This window comes from Pararge aegeria, chromosome 5 (assembly GCF_905163445.1).
Source record: "Pararge aegeria chromosome 5, ilParAegt1.1, whole genome shotgun sequence".
Classification (NCBI taxonomy): domain Eukaryota; kingdom Metazoa; phylum Arthropoda; class Insecta; order Lepidoptera; family Nymphalidae; genus Pararge; species Pararge aegeria.
In genome coordinates, this window is record NC_053184.1 from 8733995 (window position 1) to 8757047 (window position 23053).

General features: G+C 36.1%; 2 protein-coding genes across 4 annotated transcripts in view; one reads left to right on the forward strand and one right to left on the reverse strand.

The window, feature by feature from the left end:
* The window catches only part of LOC120623669 (gamma-tubulin complex component 2-like), a 41337-nt gene that overhangs the window by 9149 nt on the left and 9135 nt on the right, over positions 1-23053 (reverse strand). For all 3 annotated transcript variants that reach the window (XM_039889835.1, XM_039889836.1, XM_039889834.1), the window contains exon 12: positions 22270-22438. In XM_039889835.1, coding sequence (XP_039745769.1) covers positions 22270-22438 — 169 coding nt within the window. The remainder of the gene's footprint in view (positions 1-22269; positions 22439-23053) is intronic.
* On the forward strand, positions 1447-20434 carry LOC120623667 (transient receptor potential cation channel protein painless). Its single transcript, XM_039889833.1, has 2 exons — positions 1447-1566; positions 17323-20434. The coding sequence occupies exon 2, from the start codon at positions 17343-17345 to the stop codon at positions 20202-20204; it is 2862 nt and encodes a 953-aa protein (XP_039745767.1). The 5' UTR covers positions 1447-1566; positions 17323-17342; the 3' UTR covers positions 20205-20434.

Consider the following 23053-nt stretch of genomic DNA (forward strand, 5'->3'; position numbering starts at 1 on the left):
ATGTTTGTGTGATGAGCATGAATGTTTTTCGTGCTGGGTGTTTATATGTATTTTAAGTATTTATGAATATTATTCATACAAATATTCATCAGTCATCTTAGTTAGTACCCATAACACAAGCTACGCTTACTTTAGGGCTAGATGGCGATGTGTGTATTGTCGTAGTATATTCATTTATTTATTTATTTACTTGCAAATCGAGGAAAATCTCCCATCTAATGTGTTCCCTCAAAACTATGCTATCAGGTTGTTCAAGGTTCAAATTTCTTAAAAGTCGGCTAAACATAGGAGGCGTATCTGTTACTGCAGATCACTTAAAATCAAGTGATAGCAAAAAAATTTAGTGCCTATGGGTGACCACTTTATTATGTTTGTTATATATTTATTATGTATATTTATATATTACGTATATTTATTTAAATGATCTTTGTATTTGTATCTTTACATTTTGGTATTTATGTATATCTATCAACACTTTTGGCACTATCCCGTTCTCTTGCTGTAAGTCTTATCTACAAAGGTTGCCTGTAAGAGGCTGCTTGCAGCAATAAGGCCGCCTTTGCTTTTCTACATTGTGTACTGTATACTCCTTACTGTTTCTTTTCCTGTATGTTATACGTGCAATGAAGTGTTTCTTCTTCTTCACTTTAATAAACATGGTTGCCATTGAAGGTACCTACGCGCTACCTTTTCTTCCTATTCTTTGATTACAGTAGTCTTTATTATCACTAGAAAGTGGCGTACGCAGAATTTTCGACAATAATAGGTAGTAGGCCTGGTCTATTGACATAAATGAGGATTTAAAAACAATATAAAACGGATTATACTGTAAATAACTCTCGCCCTATCTTTCGGGAGAACCGAGTTCGACCTACTGTCTAACTTTTCCGAGTTATACTTATGCGTTTTTAATTTAAGCAATTAAACTACTTGACTGCTATACTCCCTAACAGGTTAGCCCGCTACCATTTTAGACTGCATCTTCGATTACTAACAGGCAGGTGAGATTGCAGTCTAGAGCTAACTTGTAGTGAAATAAAGAAAAGTAAATATAAAGATGTTTTTATATGGCTGGTTTCTTGAGGCATACTATTCTAATAAAATAAAAATAAAACTTTTATGTCGATTCACATTTGGCGATGATAATATCGCGTTTAGTCGTAATGTCATACCAAACTTTAAACCTCTTCCGATGCAGGTACAAATGTTAACCAAACACGTACAGCTAACTAACCTACATACTGTTTGTTCTCTTTTAGGATTAAACGAATTAATTCGACATTAAAAGTTCCACAACAGTACGGGTCAATAGATTGATGATTCAAAGGCTGTGAACGGCCGTGGTGTAGAGCAATACGACTCTACGAGCGGTAATTGAGTTTGCCAGCGCAGGATCAGCAAGTTTCGCTGTCGCCTCCCACTCAACTGCGCATACGCCGCCTCACTCTAACTACGAACGCGCACCGCACGGCCGCACAACATGGCACACCAATAGCGAACAAAGTGAACAAGTGCTTGGTGACTGTGAAAAGTGATATCATTGTTTCATCCTTCATTGTTCTTCAGGTGGGTTCAAATTCATATTCGATTACAAATCCCGCGATCCAGAAGAAAGGTTTTTTATACAATTCAGTTTCAGCAAGATTCGCAAGTTAAGCGCAATTTCGTATCGCGGACATGTTTTTTGTGAAATAAGTGTAGAAAATTATTTACTCTCAATAAACTTTTCACGCGAATGATACATAAACAAATATTAAAAAGTTACCAAATTCCTAAAGCTCAAAATCATTTACGCAGAAAATCTTAACGAAATATCCGGAGAATTCTAGGATATAGCTACTTAAAACGAGAGATTGTTTCTTATAAAAATAGATGAAACTCTTCTAAGTAATTAATTATTAATCTACATGCATTTGAAAACTAACATGGCAAGTTCAATGCAAAAAGAAATTTGCGTTATAAGTAAATAGGCCTTTCAAATATAGGGAGTTCGATTGTGACGGTTTAGTAGAGATCGTAAATGTTCAAATATTTATCAACGGCAATGAGACTACTTATATGGGTAAAAAAATTGGGCAATAATATAAACATCTGTGGGTGTAAACATTGAAGTGGGATCTTAGCATACGACTGGAAGCCCTCGGACAAGGTCGACGAGGGTGACGTCATGATATTTATGATGTAGGGACATACGGGTCGACGAACAATTCTCCGCGGGATGTAGGTATTATGGTAATTGATAAAGTGGGCTAACTTACTTGATATATTATTAACAGCAGTATCTATGTCAGTAAATAAAAAAAAATACAACGCTTCGATTTTTGACCACCTCCCAGGCGCAGAGGTGAGCGCTGTGTTCGATTCCCGGCAGGGGCCATTTAGGCATTTATAATTTCTGAATTTTCTCTGGTCTGGTATGGTGGGAAGCTTCGGTCGTGGCTAGTTACCACGCTACCGACAAAGACGTGCCGATAAAGCGATTTAACGTTCCGTTGCGATGTCGCGTAGAAACCTAGGAGTATGACTACCATGCTCCCTAACAGGTTAGCCCGCTACCATCTTAGACTGTTTCATCACTTCATATCAGGTGAGATTGCAGTCAAGGGCTAACTTGTAGTGGAATAAAAATAAAATAGTATGCTATTCTTAATAGATATTAGAGGAACCGCGAATTTATACACGCAGAACTTTTATTTCATGTTATCCGCGGTATCAAGTCTTAGGCACTCTACTTACCTACCACTAATCATCATTACCATCTCTTACTGGCCCACCACAGGGCACGGGCATCTCTTTTCAAAATGAGAAGGGCTCGGGCCGTATTCCTCCACGCTGGCCAAATAGAAATTCGTAGACGTCACACGCCTATGAGCACGTTACGTTCAAGTTATTGTTCAATTAATCATAATACGGGCTTATTATTAGACAGTCACTTCGAAACTCCGTCCCTAACTTAACTTTCCTGTATTCCGGCGTCAGTTGTTACAAGAATAGACTTCACTTGTGATTTGAGACCTAAATGATTTCCTCTGAATTATCTGTAGGTCACAGAAAACCTTCGAATAAATTTTATGAATGTTTCTTAGATTGTTCTAAGACTTATATGTTGGTACTTATAAGGTGAGCTGTATAAACCAAGATTTTTATTAAACTTGAGATGTAGACCATCTTCTTAATAAAACTGTAACAATAACAGACTGACTGACACAGCTTAAAGTCTGGAAGCGTGAATTTATGCACACGAGTCATTTATGTAAATGTAGCTTGTATAAGATGAAACTTTAACCGTCTTATTAAAAAAGGTGGTATAACACCAGAATAGTAGGTAATACTGTTTTGTCAGTCTTTAGCTGTCATTAACTTTATAATGTCAGACGTGAATAATCATCACATCAACACATTGCCGGCCCACTACAGAGCATGGGTCTCCTCCCACAATGAGAAGGGGTTAAGGCCGTAGTCCTCCACGTTGGCCCAGTGCGGATTCGTGAACTCCACACACCTTTGAGAACTCTCTGAACCAACTCTCAGGTATGAATTAATTACTTAATTTAATTACTTAAAACGCGCATAACTACGCCCGAGGTGCGTGCTGGGATTCGAACTTGGCACCCAGCAAGTGAACTCGTGCTCCTACCTAATGCGCTATCACCACTCGTGAATATACTGTAGCCATATTAGTTTGTATAGACTATCAAGCCTTAACCGAATAAAACAATAATTGTTAAATAGCAGTTTTTAATCATAAAAATGCGCGGCACAGCCCTTAAGACGTTAAGACAACAAGCAAATATTTAAAAAAAATGAAACCTCATAACATCATATATCGCATAACATATCTACGTAAAGTTCTAGACTGAGCCTAGGTTCGTAATATTGCTTAAATCTCGATTAGCGTCTGTGCATCTGTTATTGCGGTTCTGTTAGATACACCTAACAGGTTTTAGGTTACAAGACTCAGGTGCATACCTACCTACCTACGTATCTAGTCTGTACAGCTTTCCCGCAGTTACCTATATATAGCAATAATGTTGCAAACATTGATTTGTATCGATAACAAAGTCCCAACTAGATTTATAGACAAACCAGCTGGCGCCGGTGTTCCTTGTTGGCGTTAATTACGGTTCTTTGACAAAACCCGGTGCAACAGTTTGTTTTCCTGGGATTTTTTTTTTTAAATATATAGACAAGTGCTTGACTGCAATCACACCTGATGGTAAGTGATGATGCAGCCTAAGATGAAGCGCACTTGCCTAGCAGATGCCTATTCACTCTTGATTTGAAGGTACCCAGATTATAGGTATCGGGGTAGACGGAAGATGGGAGGGCATTCCAGGCCTTTGCGGTGCGGATCAGAAAGGAAGAAGCAAAACGCTTCGTACGTGTTGATGGTATTTCAACCACGTAACGGTGCAGATTCTTTCGGTACCTCGCAGTTCGATGGTAGAAAGGAGATGGTTTGACCAAATCGAATAGCTCCTGAGCACACTCCGAAATGTATCTTGTAGAAAACAGCCAGACAAGCAACCTTGCGCCGGTGTTCAAGGCTTTGAAGTCTACTGACTACAAGGTCGTTGCCAACGAGTCTCCTAGCATAAACAGTGGCGTGCACTACATATATAGCTCGTATGAGAGGAGGATTTTGGCCATTTTATGCAATGTTTGTGCTGTATGCATACTCTAGTAAGAAACCCCGTGCACGCCACTGGATATAAAGTAGCATATGTTACTCTACCTCCTTTCATTAAACTATATGTCAAAAATCAAGTCTATTGGTGGCTTAGTTATGGCGTAAAGTGAAAAAAAAAACAAAAACTAACAGTCGCATTTATAATATTTATATATACTTACTCGTAAATTAGGATTAAGGATAACATTTTAACTTTTCCTTACACAATTCAACCGTGCAGTGACTGTGGTTTAGAACTTTTTGTATACAATTAATATAAGTGATAGATAGAATAACTTTACCTTTATTGGACGGCCGATTGGCGCAGTGGGCAGCGACCCTGCTTTCTGAGTACAAGGCCGTGGGTTCCATTCCCACATCTGGACAATATTTGTGTGATGGACATTAATGTTTTTCAGTGTTTATATATAGATATTATGAGTATTTATGCATATTATTCATAAAAAATATTCATCAGTTATCTTAGTACCCATAACACATTACACAAGCTACGCTTACTTTGGGACTAGATGGCGATGTGTGTACTGTCGTAGTAAGTATATTTATTTATTTATTGGATTGAAACATCGTAAGAAGTCGAATTAACTATTATGGCGTTATAGGTATACCTATTCTCTTTTTTTTCGTAACCTAAGGTTGCCGGGCAGAAGCAAGTAATACGCTTTTTTGTATTATTTCTTTCTTGATTTTTCTCTTTTTCTAATATCCCTTAATTTGATGTGGTGTTATATTTTTTTTAAATGGATTACTCCATTTAAATATAAAATTGACGGACCAGGCATATGGGCCATATGCTGATTGTAAGCGTAAAACCGCCATATAAACAGAGGAAACGTGCCGACCTGTGTCCATCAACCTGTGTTCTTAACAAGCCCCATCCATGTACCTGTAACTATACCGCCAAGCACGCTTTTCAGACCGGAAATAAAACAATGCAAATTTGCTGCTTAGCGGCAGAAATAAGCATAGTGGTAGAACATTCTTGGACGAGCTCTATTACAAAAAGCCCAACCACCAAAAACGTATTTTCATATTTCACACATAAGTACCCTCTTTTTTAGACCTGTGATCTAAGACAACTTCCATCCAAAGATTCTCATTCTTACCGGAGCCAACGGCTTTACGTTCTCTGCGAGACACGCGTGCATATGTAACGAAGTTAGGTATAGTGTATAGTGAAGTTAACACCTGAAATTCATTATTAATCAATGTTATACTAAATCCACAGGTGACAGTTTGTAATTGGTTGTGCAATCCGTTGTCTACTCTTCTCTGTAAATAAGGATATCTCTACGAAATTCACCTGCCATCTCTAGATTTTAGATTAAATTGATTATTGACTTTTGGCGTAAGTAGCAAGGTTTTAAAAGTATCATATCTACATGAAAATGTGTGCTTATAGCTATACCTACGGCTGCATATTTAAATCATACGGGTATAGCGCTAACGTGAATTAGTGCGGGTAGTTAGATAAACCGTTTGATTTTAAGAGTTTCGAAATTATTAAAGGATTTTATAGTCTATTTCCGAAAAGCCGTGATAACCTAGTAGTTAAAAGTTCAGTCTACTTTTCGGTGGATCGAGTTCGATCCCCGGCAATTCCTCTAATTTTACGAAGTACTAGTACTAGTACTAGAAATAATCTAATTATATTAGCGGCCCCTAGCGACTTTTTTCGCGTATAAGTCCGCCTTAAACGATTTTTTACAACTTTTAAAGGGGAACAACTTTGTCATACATGATTTTATCGAAACTTTAACCGTTTACGCAGCGCACGCAGCGGAAGCTCCCAAAAGGACAAAAACCCCGATTTTGAAACATTCGTCATTGGCGCTAAGCTCCTATTGGTCTGGCTGCTTCCTCGATAAATGGGTCAAGAATGTTTTAAATCGGATTAGTAGTTTCTGAGGTTTTCCAGTAAACAAACTCTTCAGCTTTATATATTAGTAAAGGATTATTATTAACGCCGAAAGTGTGTATGTATGTCCTTCCTTCACGAACTAACTAAGCAACCAATCGTGTGATTTTTATAAAAAAATAAAAATATTCTTTACCATATTTCTAACCGAATGGTTAAAAGATTAAGTAAAATCTTGTCATGTTAACGCAAAGTAGTAAGGTTACGATAAAATAAAAATAAAAGTATACCCATATATATGAGGATTACTGATTATTTTAGTTATGCATGTTTCATTCTATTAAAAATTGCAAAAAAAAAAGTGCCTGAAGCGGCCATATCACCTTTCAGTTTGCAACGTTTTGAAATAGAATCCGGTCGTGTCACACTCTTAACATAAGGAACATAAGGACAAGAACAACGCATGCATTAAACGCACATAAGATAATGATGGACACCAAAGATGACCTCAAACATCTTAAGACGTAAGGGCTCACCGAGAAGTGCCCTGTCAACATTTAAAATCCATCAACAGAACAACAAATCATCTTGAAAGATCGATTATATCAGCAATCCGAAGCACAAGATTTGCTCGCTCGCAATCGAGTAGACGTTTCGAGTATCGAAATACTTGAACATCGGAGTAAAATGGCTCTCATTCAAATTGCGTTAAAGCACAAATTTGCCTACAGTTCTTCAGCTCGGGCTTTTGAAAGAACTTTTGTAAATCAAAAATCAGAAGTACAGAATTTACGATTTTAAAACCAGTGACGTTAGGGCCCATTTTACTTGGACGACACTTAGTTTGATATGCGAAAATGACTAGTCGATTGCGAGCGGTAAAATTCTATACTAATGCTACAGCGCCATAGGTTACCATTTTCTCACGCGTATATCCCATGGATCGGACTTGTTTGCAAAGTTAAATTTGTAAATTATGTGTGTAACTCCATTACTTATTCAGTGTGGCGAATGAAAGGGGTTTAAAACGTACCTTCTATTCTCATTAGATATTACAGTAGTAACTGTAAAATCTATAAGACCTACTTGAATTATGTCATACGTGTAAATACCTACCTACCTACCATTACAAATTCTGTGAAGTCGTACACTCCTTTTTAACTTACCTCATTTAATAATAAATCAAGTTTAATAAAATAATTTTAATTAAATTAAATTAAATGTAGAAGACATTTAATGCACTGACCGAAAATTTAAAGAGACAGAACATTCCACTGACTTAATATTGTGTCATCTCAAAACTAATCAAATATTTATTTATGATTTTTTGTAGACTTCCCTTGCACAGTGATGATCACTATGGTCTTCATAAGTGAGAGTTCCCGGGTTCGATCTCCAGCAGTGGCTAGTTACTACCCTAACGAAGACGTGCCACCAATCGATTAAGATTGCTATATAGCCGGTACAGTATCGGTACGATACCGCGTATAAACCGATTAGAGTTTTCGGGTATTACTGCCGCACCCCTAAACGGGTCAGCTCCATAACATCTTAGAAAACATAAGTACCATCAGATGAGGCGTTTATAAATTTTTATTCACAATCCGTTAGGCCCATAGAAATTGTTCAGACCATAAACTATGTATATGCAACAAATCAGACCAATCGGTTGCTCCGTTGTTACGTGAAAGAAGAAAAACCCAACAAATTTTCAACGCAACTATGCTAAAACAAATTAATGAATCACGCAATTGATATTCTTCTTCGTCGTATCAGGCTTCGTTTACCTTATTATTCTCATGTTATATTTTGGTTATTGTTCAGCTATAATAAACATAAGTTTTAACTGAAACATAATGAATCACAGGATTGTGTTAACAAGTTGACGTTATTATTTATTACCTATGGTAACCGGTATTGCTATATGCACGATAATAAACATCGATGAGTTGATGCATTATTGCCGGTGACTATTTCGCCCACAGCGGGCCACGATGCCATATTGGGATTGGAGAATAATGCATAATACGCTCTCATTTGTCACATGAATACATTATTAGCTTCCGTCACAGATAATACAAACGGGTGCCCGGTATAGGTACGACTCAATTTGGTAGCCCACCTGTTATCACCTCATATAACATTAGACTCCTAATAGAAATGTACTTGGATGTATTTGGGTGTGTCAAAAATATATAATAATTTGGTTCTGATATACCAGAAGGTGTATATCGGAAACATCTAGCGTCATCCTTACGGCTGTTGTCATGTATTTGTTTTCAAAAATCCTTTGATTACCCGGGCTAAATATTATCCTAAGTCGTCTCATCAAAACGCAAGCTATTTTCATGTAAAAAAATCCTCAAGATTGGTTCAGCCATTAATTATTGCATTAAAAAAAACCTAATAAAAACTCTGTGCTACTACTATCATCATATTACCGGCCCACTACAGGGCACGGGTCTCCTCCCATAATGAGAAGGGTTAAGGGTTGAGGCTAGTCCACCACGCTGGCCCAGTGCGGATGGGTGGACTCCACACGCCTTTGAGAACATTATGGAGATATCTCATGCATACAAGTTTCCTCACGATGTTTTCCTTCACCGCTTAAAGCAAGGGATATTTAAATTGCTTAAATAAAAACGCACATAACTCCCAAAAGAAAGTGATGCGTGCCGGGGCTCCAACTCGGTTTCCACGAAAGGGAAGGCAAAGCCTTACCGACTAGGCTATCACCGCTTCCTATCATCTTATGCGATCACCGATTCATCTGCCCAACGTGGTGATTATGGGCAAACCCTCCCGTTGGGCTTTTAGTCCAGCAGTGGACTGTTATAGGTTATAGATTTTCGTTATCGCATTATTATCATAACAATGGATATAAGTACAACTTTATAACAGAATAGCTACCTCTGTTATCTCCTTTCTAAAACTAACTACGGAAACTCATCTCAGTCCGAATAGTGATATTTCGAGCATAACGGATACAATACAAAACGAAAACATACGAAGCGAGCAAATTCGTTTTGGGTGTCCGCCGTGCGTAACAACAGATGGAAAGTGTTTTGTGCGCCCGCGCCACCATGTTTAAATGTAGCAATGATCTCGGTAAAAACTGTTAATCAGAAAACGGCTGACATCGCCCCGCTCCAAAGGCTCGAAATAGAAACTCAAAACAGCATCGTTTTACCAGCAAGTCAGGGTATCGTAAATGATCCGCCGTTTCACATGAATTTTTATGGGCTATTAAGCACTTTGATACGGGAGTTCAGCGGAATCGATTGAATGTGCAGGCAACGCAATTACAGTATCGAGTTCTAAAATAAACAAACATCATCAGTTTAGGTATGTTTTCATTACGTGAAAAGAGGACAGGACTATTAAAATAAGTTTTTAAAACATTTGCTCAAAAAGTTGACTTTTGCATGTGTGTTCAGCGGCGAAAAGATATTCTATTCCACACTAGTGTTTTTTCCTTTGGTTTTAAAACAAAAATTTCTGTGCAAAATTTTTGTATTTTTGAAATGACTATTTTACAGCGCCAATAGGTACTATTAAGACGTTCATATATTTTATGTAATAATCGTATTTATGCTGCAAATTATATTTTGTACAAAAAAAATTATTATTGTTTTTTTCCGGACGTTGAAATTAACTATTGTATAAAATTGACTGTGATTTTTCCGTTAAGATGTTTACAAAATAAGTCACAAAGTACGTTCAAAAGATAAAATAAAGAGATAATATGAAGAAAGTGATAGAAAGGGCCAATCTCGAGTTTAGGGCAAATCAAATTAAGCACAATGTTGACAAAAAGCCCGACCTACTCAACGGAAAGTAGGCCCAAATTGAATTGTCGTGTGCGGAACGGAAGGCTTTTACTGTTTAGTAATTTAGTTGGCCAAGTGCCGGATATGTGGCAACCATAACTCATTCGACAGAGGTTAAACCGTATATCTGTAGAGGGATCTACGATACATGTAAAATCCTCCTTATGCGATAGGTCGGGTCACGATCCAGATACAGAAATACGCTGTCTTGGTAACGTTCACGGTCATCCATGGCACACATAATTGTATGTGTTATTATAAGCAGGTATCTAAGATAACCAAGTAGCTATACTCATTTGATATACGGTACTTATTAGTAAAAGTGTCATTGACTTTTCTTTGAAGTACCTAACTGCACAGCCAACCGTTAATATGTGATTTCACCTGAATCACATAAAACCAACTGAACATGCGTTAATTAATAAACATACGCATTTAAAATTTAGAGCAACTCTATGACCACGAGCTCAGACTTTAGGAATATGAAAGATTAGCTAACTTAAATTTTTGATTTGGGATTTATTGAAATTTAAATCGCTTAAATTTCAGTAAAAATAATACATAACATGTGGCTATTACTGAAATATAGGTACGTAATATTGTCCTGTCTCAACTTTTGAATTTACATAACTACTAAAGGCAATCTACAGAATACAATTCTGATTCATCCGTCAGGTTAAACGTATTGCTCAGTAACCAACCTACCCAAACTTACTTTTGCCCTTCGCCTACAAAAAAGAACACTTACTTTAATATTCTTTTGTATGTTGGCTTTAAATATAAGTACACTATTATTTTTTAAGCGGTGATAACCCAGTGAGTAGGAGCTCGACTTTACTTTCGGGGGGCCGAGTTCCAATCCCACACCTCTAGGGTGAAGGAAAACATCGTGAGGAAACCTGCATGCCTGAGTTCGCCAAAATGTTCTCGAAGGTGTGTTATGTTCCAATTCGCACTGGACCCGGCTAGCGCACTACGGCTTAAACCCTTCTAATTGTGGGAGGCCTGTAGTGGGCCGGCAACGGGTTGATATGATGATGATGATGAATAAATTTGCCAAGTTTGTTTAACGCATTTTATCCCTGGAACTAAAAGTACCAGTGGGATACGAAACATTTTTTTTTGCATTTGATAGGCTTAGCCCAATTCTTCATTAGGCTATAGTTTATTAAAACATAAGGCAAAGCCCTTTAAAAGCTGAACAAACGCCACAGCGCGGGCGGGTAGTGGATTGACTATATTGTGTGAAATAGCGAATCAAAGAAAAAGAAAATCCGCTTGTACTTTATATGATAATGCTGCATAATGTTTGTCATTAAGACTTAGGTTCTATTACAATTAGCAAGTTAATTTCATTCATAATGACACATAAGAAAATCTTAACTACTATTTTGCGAAGTTTGATATAGCAATTAGTTTTGAAGTCAAAAATAATGTTCAAACTACAGGCTAAAATTCACAAGGTCTCAAGTATTATTAAGAGAAGTAATCAAGAAACACTTATATCCTACAATATGTTTGGTAAACAATAATGAAATAAAGAACACTATAGATAAAATGCGATGCCTTAATAATACATGACTGCAACGGAAGCTGGTAACGATAATTGCGTGGTTTGTGATCATAGTGCTTTCTTTTTTTTCTATACAACGAAGTTCAAAAGTATTCCACCGTATGATCGGCGAATCCGGTTATTTAACAAAGATATTGTTATCAGTGCAACAATCAACTGGCTCTTTTAGTTCGTCAAAAAAATTGCCTCTATAAAAAACTGACTTTATAGGTACTTACTTTTATAACATGCACTATCCTAAGTTTACTTTTTTCACTATTTGCGAACGCTCCAATAGTGTATTCACCCTACATTGGCAAAATATTTGTGCTCTGTGCACGTATAAAGAAGAATTCCCTAAGAAAAGAAGATTTTTTTTACGGTACACGTGTATGTAGAAGTGTGGTTGCAATAATTTCTCCTGGTGTTTGAAAGCAGTGACTTTTTTTAATTCATTTCTTTAACGGTACCAACAGGAAATTTAATCTTGCTGAATGGCAAGATATGAATACGTTTGCTGCCGTTTGCCGAATTAGCTCTCGAAAAATTGAATGCATATGCTTACTTAATTCGCAATACGGTACAAACTGTAACTGATAATCAGCGCAGCTACTAACACCTATACCTAACTATACCTAGCTACTAATACCTATTTCTGTCCGGCCAACATATATATCGCGGAAGAAATTGCTTTAAGCAATAAAACCGCGTTTGTACACTGCTACTGTACCTACAAACTTAATTCGTCTTTTTATGTAGATATAATCATGTATGTATTATTTTTCTGAATGAGCAACAAAGCAGTTACTTATTTTTGATAACTAATTAATGCTTTGATCGCATAGGTAAGTACTTCTAATTCGTAGTTAACCTCGTAACTAGACCAATTATATAATTTCGGGTATTTTTCAAACCAATTTTTAAAGAGATTTTCAAGGATTGCGTTTATCCATCAATATTCAATAATAGTATGGAACTTTAAAATACTACAAAATTGTAAATAAACTGTCGATGAGTTATTGCATTTCGAACTGGATACATAAATGCCGAAAGCAAGCGAGGCCGGACAATAGCTGGCCACGAACTGACTAAAGAGAACATTGTATTGTTGTTTTTCAACATGTGGGGAATCTCATTGCTAGTGTTCCGATGTACGAGCAGTAAACTATTTAGGTATGTAGGTACATTGGAAGTATCTACATTCTCAGTTCTTAGTACGTTTTTAACCCCCGACGCAGAAGCGGGTTGTTACAAGTTTGACGCGTGTGTGTGTGTTTAAATTTTCAATTTATATATAATTTTACAGTATTTTTAGGGAAAAACGGTTCGTCGTCGTGTGCAAAACTTCCCGTTGGGAGAGGCCTTTACGCTACGCTATTGATGATGAGTTTTAGGATCCTGTGAAATGGAGATAATGGAGAAATTTATTAGTCCTTGAAAAGTTCCCTAGGTACCTGCTAAAGTCCCGTCATAATCAGTTCTGGTGAAAAGCCTGGCAAACAGTATCGTGCACAGGGTATTTTGGCAGGGTATGCATAAAGAAGGGAGATGGCATAAAATGGAAAAATCCTTTCCTTTTTAATGTATAACAAAATTTTAGGGTAGGCAGTGCTTTCCTGCATGTTAGAAGTGCACGCCATTGCAAGCAAACATTTAAATTAAACATAATTATTATGAGCTTAATAAGGGGCATTAATTTCGAAACACAGACATACCTTAAATTTTAATTAGGTACCTGCAAGGCTATTTGGGGGACACCACCCGCCATAAACATTATCACTATTACAATAAATTAATTTTAAAAGTGATTTTAATTTCAAACTATCAACGCTTAACCAAAACGGCTAAGCGTTGATGTTAGTTGTTAGGACTTCGGGTTCCGAGGATTGAGGATTTAGAGGTACTTGCCGAGTTCGAACCCCGGCAAGTACCTACCTCTAAATTTTATGCGTCTAAGTTTAACGGTAAAAAATATATCGTGAGGAAAACTGAGAATTGCCATAATGTTCTGAAAGGTGTGCGAATCCACCATACCGGTTTGACTTTGCGAATTTTTTATAAAACCATTATTGCTCTAGAAATAAAAATCTGGATTTGTCGAACAAAAGATTTTCATTATTATGAACTGCTGCCCGCTACTTCGTCGGGATTTATTATGGGTTTTTAAAAACCTCGCAGAAACCATTTAATTTCCCGGGATAAAACTGTCTGTGGCTGTCTCAAGGATGACAATTTTCACCAGTATAAGTAAAGCGCTCAAGGCATGTTTTACTTATGCATAGATAAAAATCTATATTTTAAACCGCGCTTGTAGCTTTTACGGAAGCATTTTTGGTATAATAATATTTATCCCGAAAATGTTTATCGCCGAAATTCTTCGTCTATCTCCAGGATGCAAACTTCATGTGTGTAAAATTTCATCACGATCAGTTAAACGGTTGAGCCGAACATAGGTAACAAAAAAACAAACAGAAGCGAATTTATAATATTAGTATGTATTACTCTACCGGCGTGGTAGGCACTTTCCAACTGCCCTTACATAAGTACGAGTATATTTAATATAATCTGTGACAAATATAAAAAAAATAACTCATAAACGGCTAGATGGAAGACAAGGTATTCGGCAAATAACTTTTTATCTCGTGCGTGCAATTCTTTCAACAGCTAATATTGTGAGACGGACATTTTTAATGTCAAAATTGGCACTTTTAGGATATTTATTATGGCAAAATAAGTATTATAAGCTTTAAAGCTTTTGTTTTTCTTTTTTGTTTTAATTTAATTTTGTTTTCTTTTTTTTGTATAATTTTCGCTTGGTATGTACTTATTCCTAAGCAATTGTGGTTAATGTTATTGTATATGTATAGGTGGAAACTTCATTGGTTTATTTTTAATTTAAGGCATTATTTTTAAGTGTAATAGTAGGTACTGTTTGTTTCCCTTGAAAAGCTAATAAATAAATAAATAATCTCAAATCTCAAGTTGATATTCTAAGAACAGTTAGCTTAGTATGCCGTAATAACAAAACTCAAGGTAAGCTTTAGTCACGGTGTATCCAAGAATAAGCCCAAGACAAATATTTCTCTTAATAATCCGAAAGCCATGGCAAATGTTACTGGTTTGTTAATGTAGTCACGCGATACGATCTAAATCGGATATACCTCCGCAGAACTATACAGGCTGTATGTAAATAATAAGTATAACTAAGTATAACTAGTATATAAATAAGTATAACATATAAATAGTAAAATAAATATAAGTAAATTTAAAAATAGATTTTTTAACTTCGCGTAGGAACAGAGAGCACTTAAGCTTTAGATTTGGCTAAAACTTATATATACTCTATACTAATATTATAAAGTTGAAAAGTTTGTTTGGTTGAACGCGCTAATCTACTGTTAAGGAACTACTGTTTCAAATAAGATTTTTTTCCTCTTTGTGTTGGATAGTCCATATATCCAGGAACGCTATAAGCTATATAACATCACGCTATAATCAAAAGGAGCAGGAGGAAAAATGTTGCAAAAAAGGGAAAAAAATCATAAATTTGAGAGGATCCGATGCGTGTGATATGTAAAAAAAACGGTTCCTACGCCGAAATAATGTATGAAGGCTGTTCTTCTTTAAGAGTTCTAAAAGAAGGTCCACAGTTCTATATTAATTTGAAAATGAATTATACTACGCGACATCGCACCGGAGCTACCAACCAATTTAATTTGCCAATTTAATTTCACTTTAATTTCCTACCAATTTAATTTCACTTCTAATGGTTGAGATCTTATCTAATATTTTAATGCAACGAAATTCATAAATTAGGTACCTAAGTCCATAATGATTGTTTATCTGAAACGTCTGACTAGCCAAATTCACACGTCTTTCAAGCCTTAATCATATTTAGACTTAAGAGTCCCTAATCTACAGGTTATTATTATCCATTAATGGTCAATATTCATTATTTACAGCAAACTTTAAAAACAAGACTTTAAAAAATGTGTATTATGTTTAAATTTTTTGTCTATAAGCAGAATGATTCATATAAATTTCAGGATTTCAAACCGAAGGAGATCAAATTAAAGAATCGGAAACACACACATATCGCAGTATCCGTACATACTGTAGTATCCATACTTTTATTATAAACGCAAAATTGGGTTTGCTTGTTTGTCCTTAATTGACGCCCTAACCAAGCAACCAATCGGCTTTATTTTTGGCATTTATTTACTTGAAAGACGGTGAGCTATATAAGCTTCTTTTTATCCCAGCAAAACAACCGGTTCCCATGGGATATGTAATAAAACCGTAATACGAAGACGCGGACGAAGAACGCGGGCAACAGCTAGCTATTGGTCAAAATTAGTGATAATGTATCAAATAGTACCGCATACAAAATACCATCAAACGCTTCATTAATAGCTAACCTATTCAATTAAACCGTTATAAAGTTCATACAAATTAGACTTAATGAGGCAAAAGGTGCATTTTAGCTTCAGCACCTTTTATTATAAGGTTCATTTTCTCTCAAGCACGCAGTATAAAAGCTTTTCACAATTAAGTTAAAAGAAGTATAGTGCAAATGGGAGCAATTACCTATATGATTAATAGTAAGTTAACGGCGCGTGCGCTAAGCATTAATTTTATGGCGTAGCGAGAAATTCTGACTTTTAATAGGCACTCGGATGCTCATTAAACCTCTTGACATATATACCTTTAATATAATAACATACAATTAAATAAGTTAATTATTATAGTTAAAAAAAAACTGTAACAACAAATACGAAGACGCGTGCAACAACTGGTATATTAATAAAAGTTGACGCTTAAAACACAGTTTATAAAGTTGACGTCAACAAGAAATATGAATGGAATACTATCTTACTGTAATTTGTAAGCACACTGCTAATAATTACCTACATGTGAACAGGTTTTTGTTATTATTATCTTTTAAAATAACAACTGCTGAAAACTTTTCTCAATTTATTTTACACATAGAGAAAAAAACTTGGGCTACCGGCGAAAAAACTTCGGCGTACATAACCGCTAGTTTGTACTAATGAAAACGCTTTACAAAGAAACCGGTATCTTGTTATTTCAAAGATTAACACGCAGCTAACGGCTACCATGCGCCAATAATACTGGATTCACACGATAATTTACACAGCTTAGCGATTTTAATCAAATTGTCAGACATAAGGTTCAAAGCAAATTAGTACATACCCATCCCATGAAAGTAGCAACAGCTTTTAACTATCAATCCAGAACACTATGTCGAATTGTTAATTGAATTGAATTGATTAAATACAGTAATAAGTGGGTTGAGACCAATGACTACCATATGTTTACTTTAATAAGAAAATTGCGTGACCTAAATAAAGGATACTCTTTGTATTTTCAGATGCCAGTGTGTTATGAGACATGACGCGGGACAGTTACGAAATGAAACCAAACCGCTTGTCCAGGGGTGGCTCCCTGTTCGGAAATGATCCTCAAGTTCAGCTAAGAACAGCACTCCGTACAAATGACTTCGCAACCTTCAAGAAACTTGTAAGTTACGGTGCTGTTAATCTAGAACACGTTTATCCATATCCTGATTACAAGACTTGCCTTGAACTAGCCGTTTCGGAACCAAACAAAATTGAGTTCGTAAAACTATTGTTGCAACATGAGGTGCAAGTCAACAGAATTAATGAAACCCACGCCGCTGCTCCTTTACACTTTGCTGTAGAAAATGGAAATCTTGAAGCACTGAATTCTCTATTAGAAGACGATAGAATAGATATTAATATTAAGTGTAAAGGAAATACTGCATTACTGATGGCAATTAAAAGTATACAAGAATTAGACGATGACCGCGAACGTGAGTTAGATGTATATGAAGATATGATAGAAAAGCTTCTAAAAGCTGGTTGCGATGCTAATTCTCCTGATTTAAAAGGCGTTACTCCCGTTTATTCAGCAGCAAAGCAAGGACTTGAGAGAGTTGTCACCTACATTTTAGATTATGCAAAAGATCCTATTGATTTGGATTTTTACAAGGACGTTCGAGGTAGGTCGGCGAGATATTATTTGCAAGAAGCTTTTCCACATCTGATAGCGAAATTCGAGTCCAACGCGGAAATCGAAGAGTCGATTGACGTGGACAAATTATTTTCCTATTTAAGTAGACATGAGGAGGATAATTTTATTCGCGATTTAACGAAACTTTTCAAAAAAAATGAGCACCGACCAATTTTTGCCGCTAATAATGGAATGAACACAATGTTACAACTTGCTGTGGATAAAGGATTTGAAAGAGTTGCATTAGCATTGCTTAATTCGGGAGCAGATCCAAATGCCACATGTCCAGGTAATAATTCTCGTCCTATTGCCATTGCTTGTTACAACGGATATTGCAAAATACTCAAAATGTTCATTGACAACGAGTTAACTTTATTTGATCCAGTAAATAACGAATCTCTTCTTCAATTAACCGTAAAAGGAATGAGGTCTGCTTCTAAAAACCCAAAAGCCGACTTCAAAGGATGTTTAAATTTACTGTTATCCAATCCAAAGGTAAATATAAACATTAATTATCAAGATATGAAAGATAATACGGCATTACATTATGCTGCAAGAAATGGCGACAACGACACTGTTTTAGAATTGCTTAGAAAAGGGGCTTGTGTAGGGTTATACAACAGGTTCAATGAACCACCGTTAGCAGATATAAATGCGAGAACTCTAGAAACGTTTTTGGACGAATGCATTGAATCAAATGGCGAACGACCTAGTGACGAAGACTACGAAATTCGTATCAAATACAGTTTTCTCGTTTATCCTAACCATTCATTAGAAAGTGAGATGTGCAAAGTTCCATTAATGGATAACTCTAACAATAATAACATAGTTAAAGAATACGAGGCTATTTTGGCTCCAGAAACAGAAGCGTTGTTATACATGACTAGAAATGAAGAATTACGACCACTTTTAAAACATCCAGTAATAACCAGTTTTCTTTATTTGAAATGGCAGCGAATAAGCTGTCTTTTTTATGCAAACATAACCTTTTATTCACTATTGTGGTTATGTTTAATGTTATATATAATATTGGGATATGGAATTGAAAAGCAACAATCAAAGTCCGTTGAAATGATAAATGTCATAACTTATATCGGAGCTTGTATTGGCCTGATACTCTTGGTAATTCGAGAAATATTTCAGTTATTAGTATCACCGACAAGATACCTGCAAAGTATCGAAAATTTGATGGAGATTGCCTTAATATTCGTAACGGCAACGATTTTATGCAACGATTCAGCACCAGAATCTGTCAAACAACAGTTGTCTGCAGTTGCTATTCTACTCTCGTCCGCAGAGCTTGTGCTACTCATTGGTCAATTTCCTACATTATCAACAAATATCGTTATGTTGAAAACTGTTTCTTGGAATTTCTTCAAATTTTTACTTTGGTACTGTATCTTAATAATAGCATTTGCTCTGAGTTTCTATACGTTATTTAAAAAAGGCGAAGAACAGGAAGACCAAAAAGCACCAAACCCGAACATCACTGGCCCAGAGGATGAAGAAGAGGAAGAATTTTTCGAAGACCCCGGAAGCTCTCTGTTTAAAACTATTGTTATGTTAACGGGAGAATTTGATGCTGGATCTATCAAATTTAGTACATTTCCAGTGACAAGTCATATAATATTCATTGTTTTCGTTTTTATGGTTCCCATTGTCTTGTTTAATTTACTCAATGGTTTAGCAGTCAGTGATACACAGGAGATAAGAGCTGATGCTGAATTAGTGGGGCACATATCAAGGGTTAAGCTTATATCTTATTTTGAAAGTGTGCTTATTGGCAAAATGTATACACAACCGCTAAAATGCTGGTCATGGTTGCCCCCTTCCCTGCAAGATTTAAACATTATCAAACCGCAGATGGTCTGCATAAAACCTCTGGCTCATAGAATCAGTCTGTTTCCAGTATTTTTGCCTAAATATGGAATAACAGTCAAGCCTAATCAAAATAACGTTATAGAAATACCGCGACCAGAAAATATTGGCAAATTTGGTGATGATTATGAAGATGTTGAAGGAGGCAAATGTTGCTTTGAGCAGTGTCAGGCCTTTAGGTTGGACAGAAGAATTGTCAAAAACGCTAAAATAATTATCAGCAAGAGGACATACGTATCCGAATTCGACGAAATGAAAAATATACTTTCAAAATATGAAACAAAAATTTCTAGTATAGAAAGTACACTAAAGAAGGTTCTACAGCAGTTAGAAACTCGTTGATATAGTTTTTATTTTAAAATAATACTACACATGGAACTGATATGTACTTATTAGTATGTGAATAAATGAATATACTTCAATTTTTCACAACACAACATACAGAAATATTTAAAACAAAAAAGTAACTCAGTATTTTCTAATTAGTATATACTGATTTTTTAATAATTTAAAATGCATATAAAAATTTTCGGAACCGGCCGGATTTGAACCTGCGACTCTCGGGCAATCGCGGCGCGGGAAAATTTTTATATGCATTTTAAATTTATAAATTGATAATTCCTCCAAGTGTAGGTAAAAACACTAATAAAAAAATTATAAAAATAGTATATACTGAGTTGATATAAGTACACATTAGTTCCATGATTATAACTATTCCATCGACACTAATGTATTTTATCTATTAAGAATTGTTTTTTTAATAAATATCTAATTTATCTAACACTTCTTTTACGGATATATTTATTGTAGTTACATATTTATGTATCTATGTGCTTTTATTTGCTAAGATACCACTGCCGTTTTATTATATTAGTAAAGTGTAATAATACAGCAATTACAAATTTAATTAAAAAAATTCCTATGTTACTGTATTGTCGTGTTATAATGGTAAATAAAGATTAAAATAGCACCAAAAGCACCATTTGATGGTCTACAAATTACTGAAATTATATTTATTGCATACTGCTTTACAAAATTCAAACAAGTACAACTAAAAATAAATAATTTAATCAATTGTAAACCACTTAAAAATCATTATTTATACCAGGCCTGACCACTGGGTACGGATCTCCTATAAGTATCAGCAGGTTTTTGGCCGTAGTGTTCTAGTACGGATTGGTAAACTTTACACGCCTTTGAGAACATAACGGAGGACTCTCAGGAGAGCAGGTTTCCTCACGATGTTTTTCTGCATCATGCACGTGATATTTGCTTAAAACTCACATAATTTGGGATTGAACTTGGTTGGTAAGGACTTCGTCTTCCCATGCGGGGAACTAGGCTTTTTAACTAGGCTAACTACTAGGCTTTCCCCGCTTCTCAGTAATGCGACATATTTGAGATTTCGGAATGCTTGCACTAGTTGCAAAGAAGTCAACGTTGACAAATTGGTGGTTGTTTGACTGTGTCATTATATGCACTGGTGAAGTATTAAATTATCTTTTTTTTATGCCACAACAAGACAGCCCTTGACTGCAATCTCCCCTGGTTGTAAGTGATGATGCAGTCTACAATGGTAACGGGCTAACCTGTTATGGATTTAATATAACTGCCATACTCCCTGTATGGCAGTTATATTAAATCCATAACCCGAATCGGTTTCTACGCGACATCGTACCGGCACGTACAGTACGTTTGCTGCGTACGTTTAGAAATTATATAAAATTGCCCGTGCCGGAAATCGAACATGGGGTGTAACGCTTAAAACCACAGCGCTCACCGCTGCGCCAGGGAGGATTACCTGCATTAGTGCGTCACCTGTATTCTGATGTATCTTAAATATGATGTATTCTGCAACTACTTATAGAAGTTCCAAATGGTTTATCTTTCTTCCACGCAATAATTCTAGCATTTATAAGGTAACGTAAAAAAAGAGAAGAAGGAATACAGTAAAACCAAGGGCAGAGGTACGCCTAAACTAAATTTGGTTTATTTATTTGTGCTCTTTATTTGTTACACTACCAGTTGGAGAAACAAAAGAAGGATACAAGAGCAACCTTAGGATAAAGAAAACCTGCGGAAAACAGTTGTCCAAAAAGTACACAAGAATAAAAACATAAAATTAACTAATACTTGAACGAACTAAATAATAAAAATATCAGCTAGCTTCAACGGTGAAGGAAAACATCGTGAAGAAACCTGCATGCCTGAGTTCTGCATAATGTTCCCAGAGGTATGTGAGGTCCACCAATCTGCACTGGGCCAGCGTCGTGGACTACGGCCTTAACCCCTTCTCAATGTGGGAGGAGAGCCGTGCCCTGGGCCGATAATGGGTTGACATGATGATGATAAAAACTTGAACTGTGTGTGTGTTTGTGTATAATGCTAGATTATATTTAGGACTTACCTTATCGAGGCTTTGTATAAGCTGGCACCAGGAGGGCTCGATGACCTCGACGCACATGTAGTATTGCAAATGTTGCACGCAGCTTAGCATCCTCTGGCGCAAGGCAAATGCGTCCGCATACAGCCGCGCTTCAGAGAACCTCTTCACCACTTTGTTGTATAGCCAGACTCTGTTTCGGGGAGAATAGACATGACGACAGTTATAAAGTATCGCTAAAATATTGTATTTATCTAATGATAGACGATTCATGTATCAGGAAAAAACGTTTTTGTATTCAAATTCAAAATTTCTTTATTCATGTAGGCCTATCACAGGCACTTATGAAGCGTTCATACATATATATTTGCATAATTGTAAGGGGATGGTGATAACTTCGTTCGCCAACTTAAACCTAAAGCTACGTGGGTACCAAAAGCGCCCTTGTCTAAGAGCCCACAACAAACTTAGCCGGGTATTTTTTTTTTGTTATCACCATCTCATAGTAAATTTATAATAAGCTATGATGCAAGAGCAATTAATAGAGCAATTATTCATATTAGTTAATTGTTAGTTAGATTTTTGTTAGATATTCTTGCTTAGTTTAGCAATAATATCAATAAGTGAGTCTTTCGAGGGGCTGAGTTTGAATTGTTCCAACGGTGAAGGAAAACATTGTGAGGTAACCTGCATACCAGAGAGTTCCCCATAATGTTCTCAAATGTGTTGGCTTTAACCCCTCCTCATTGTGGGAGGAGACCCGTGCCCTGTACCCAGTGGCGTGCATAGAGGGTATGCACAGGGTATG

Excerpts from the sequence above, each read along its gene's own strand:
- LOC120623667 (XM_039889833.1), top strand. The coding sequence starts at position 17,343 with ATGACGCGGGACAGTTACGAAATGAAACCAAACCGCTTGTCCAGGGGT.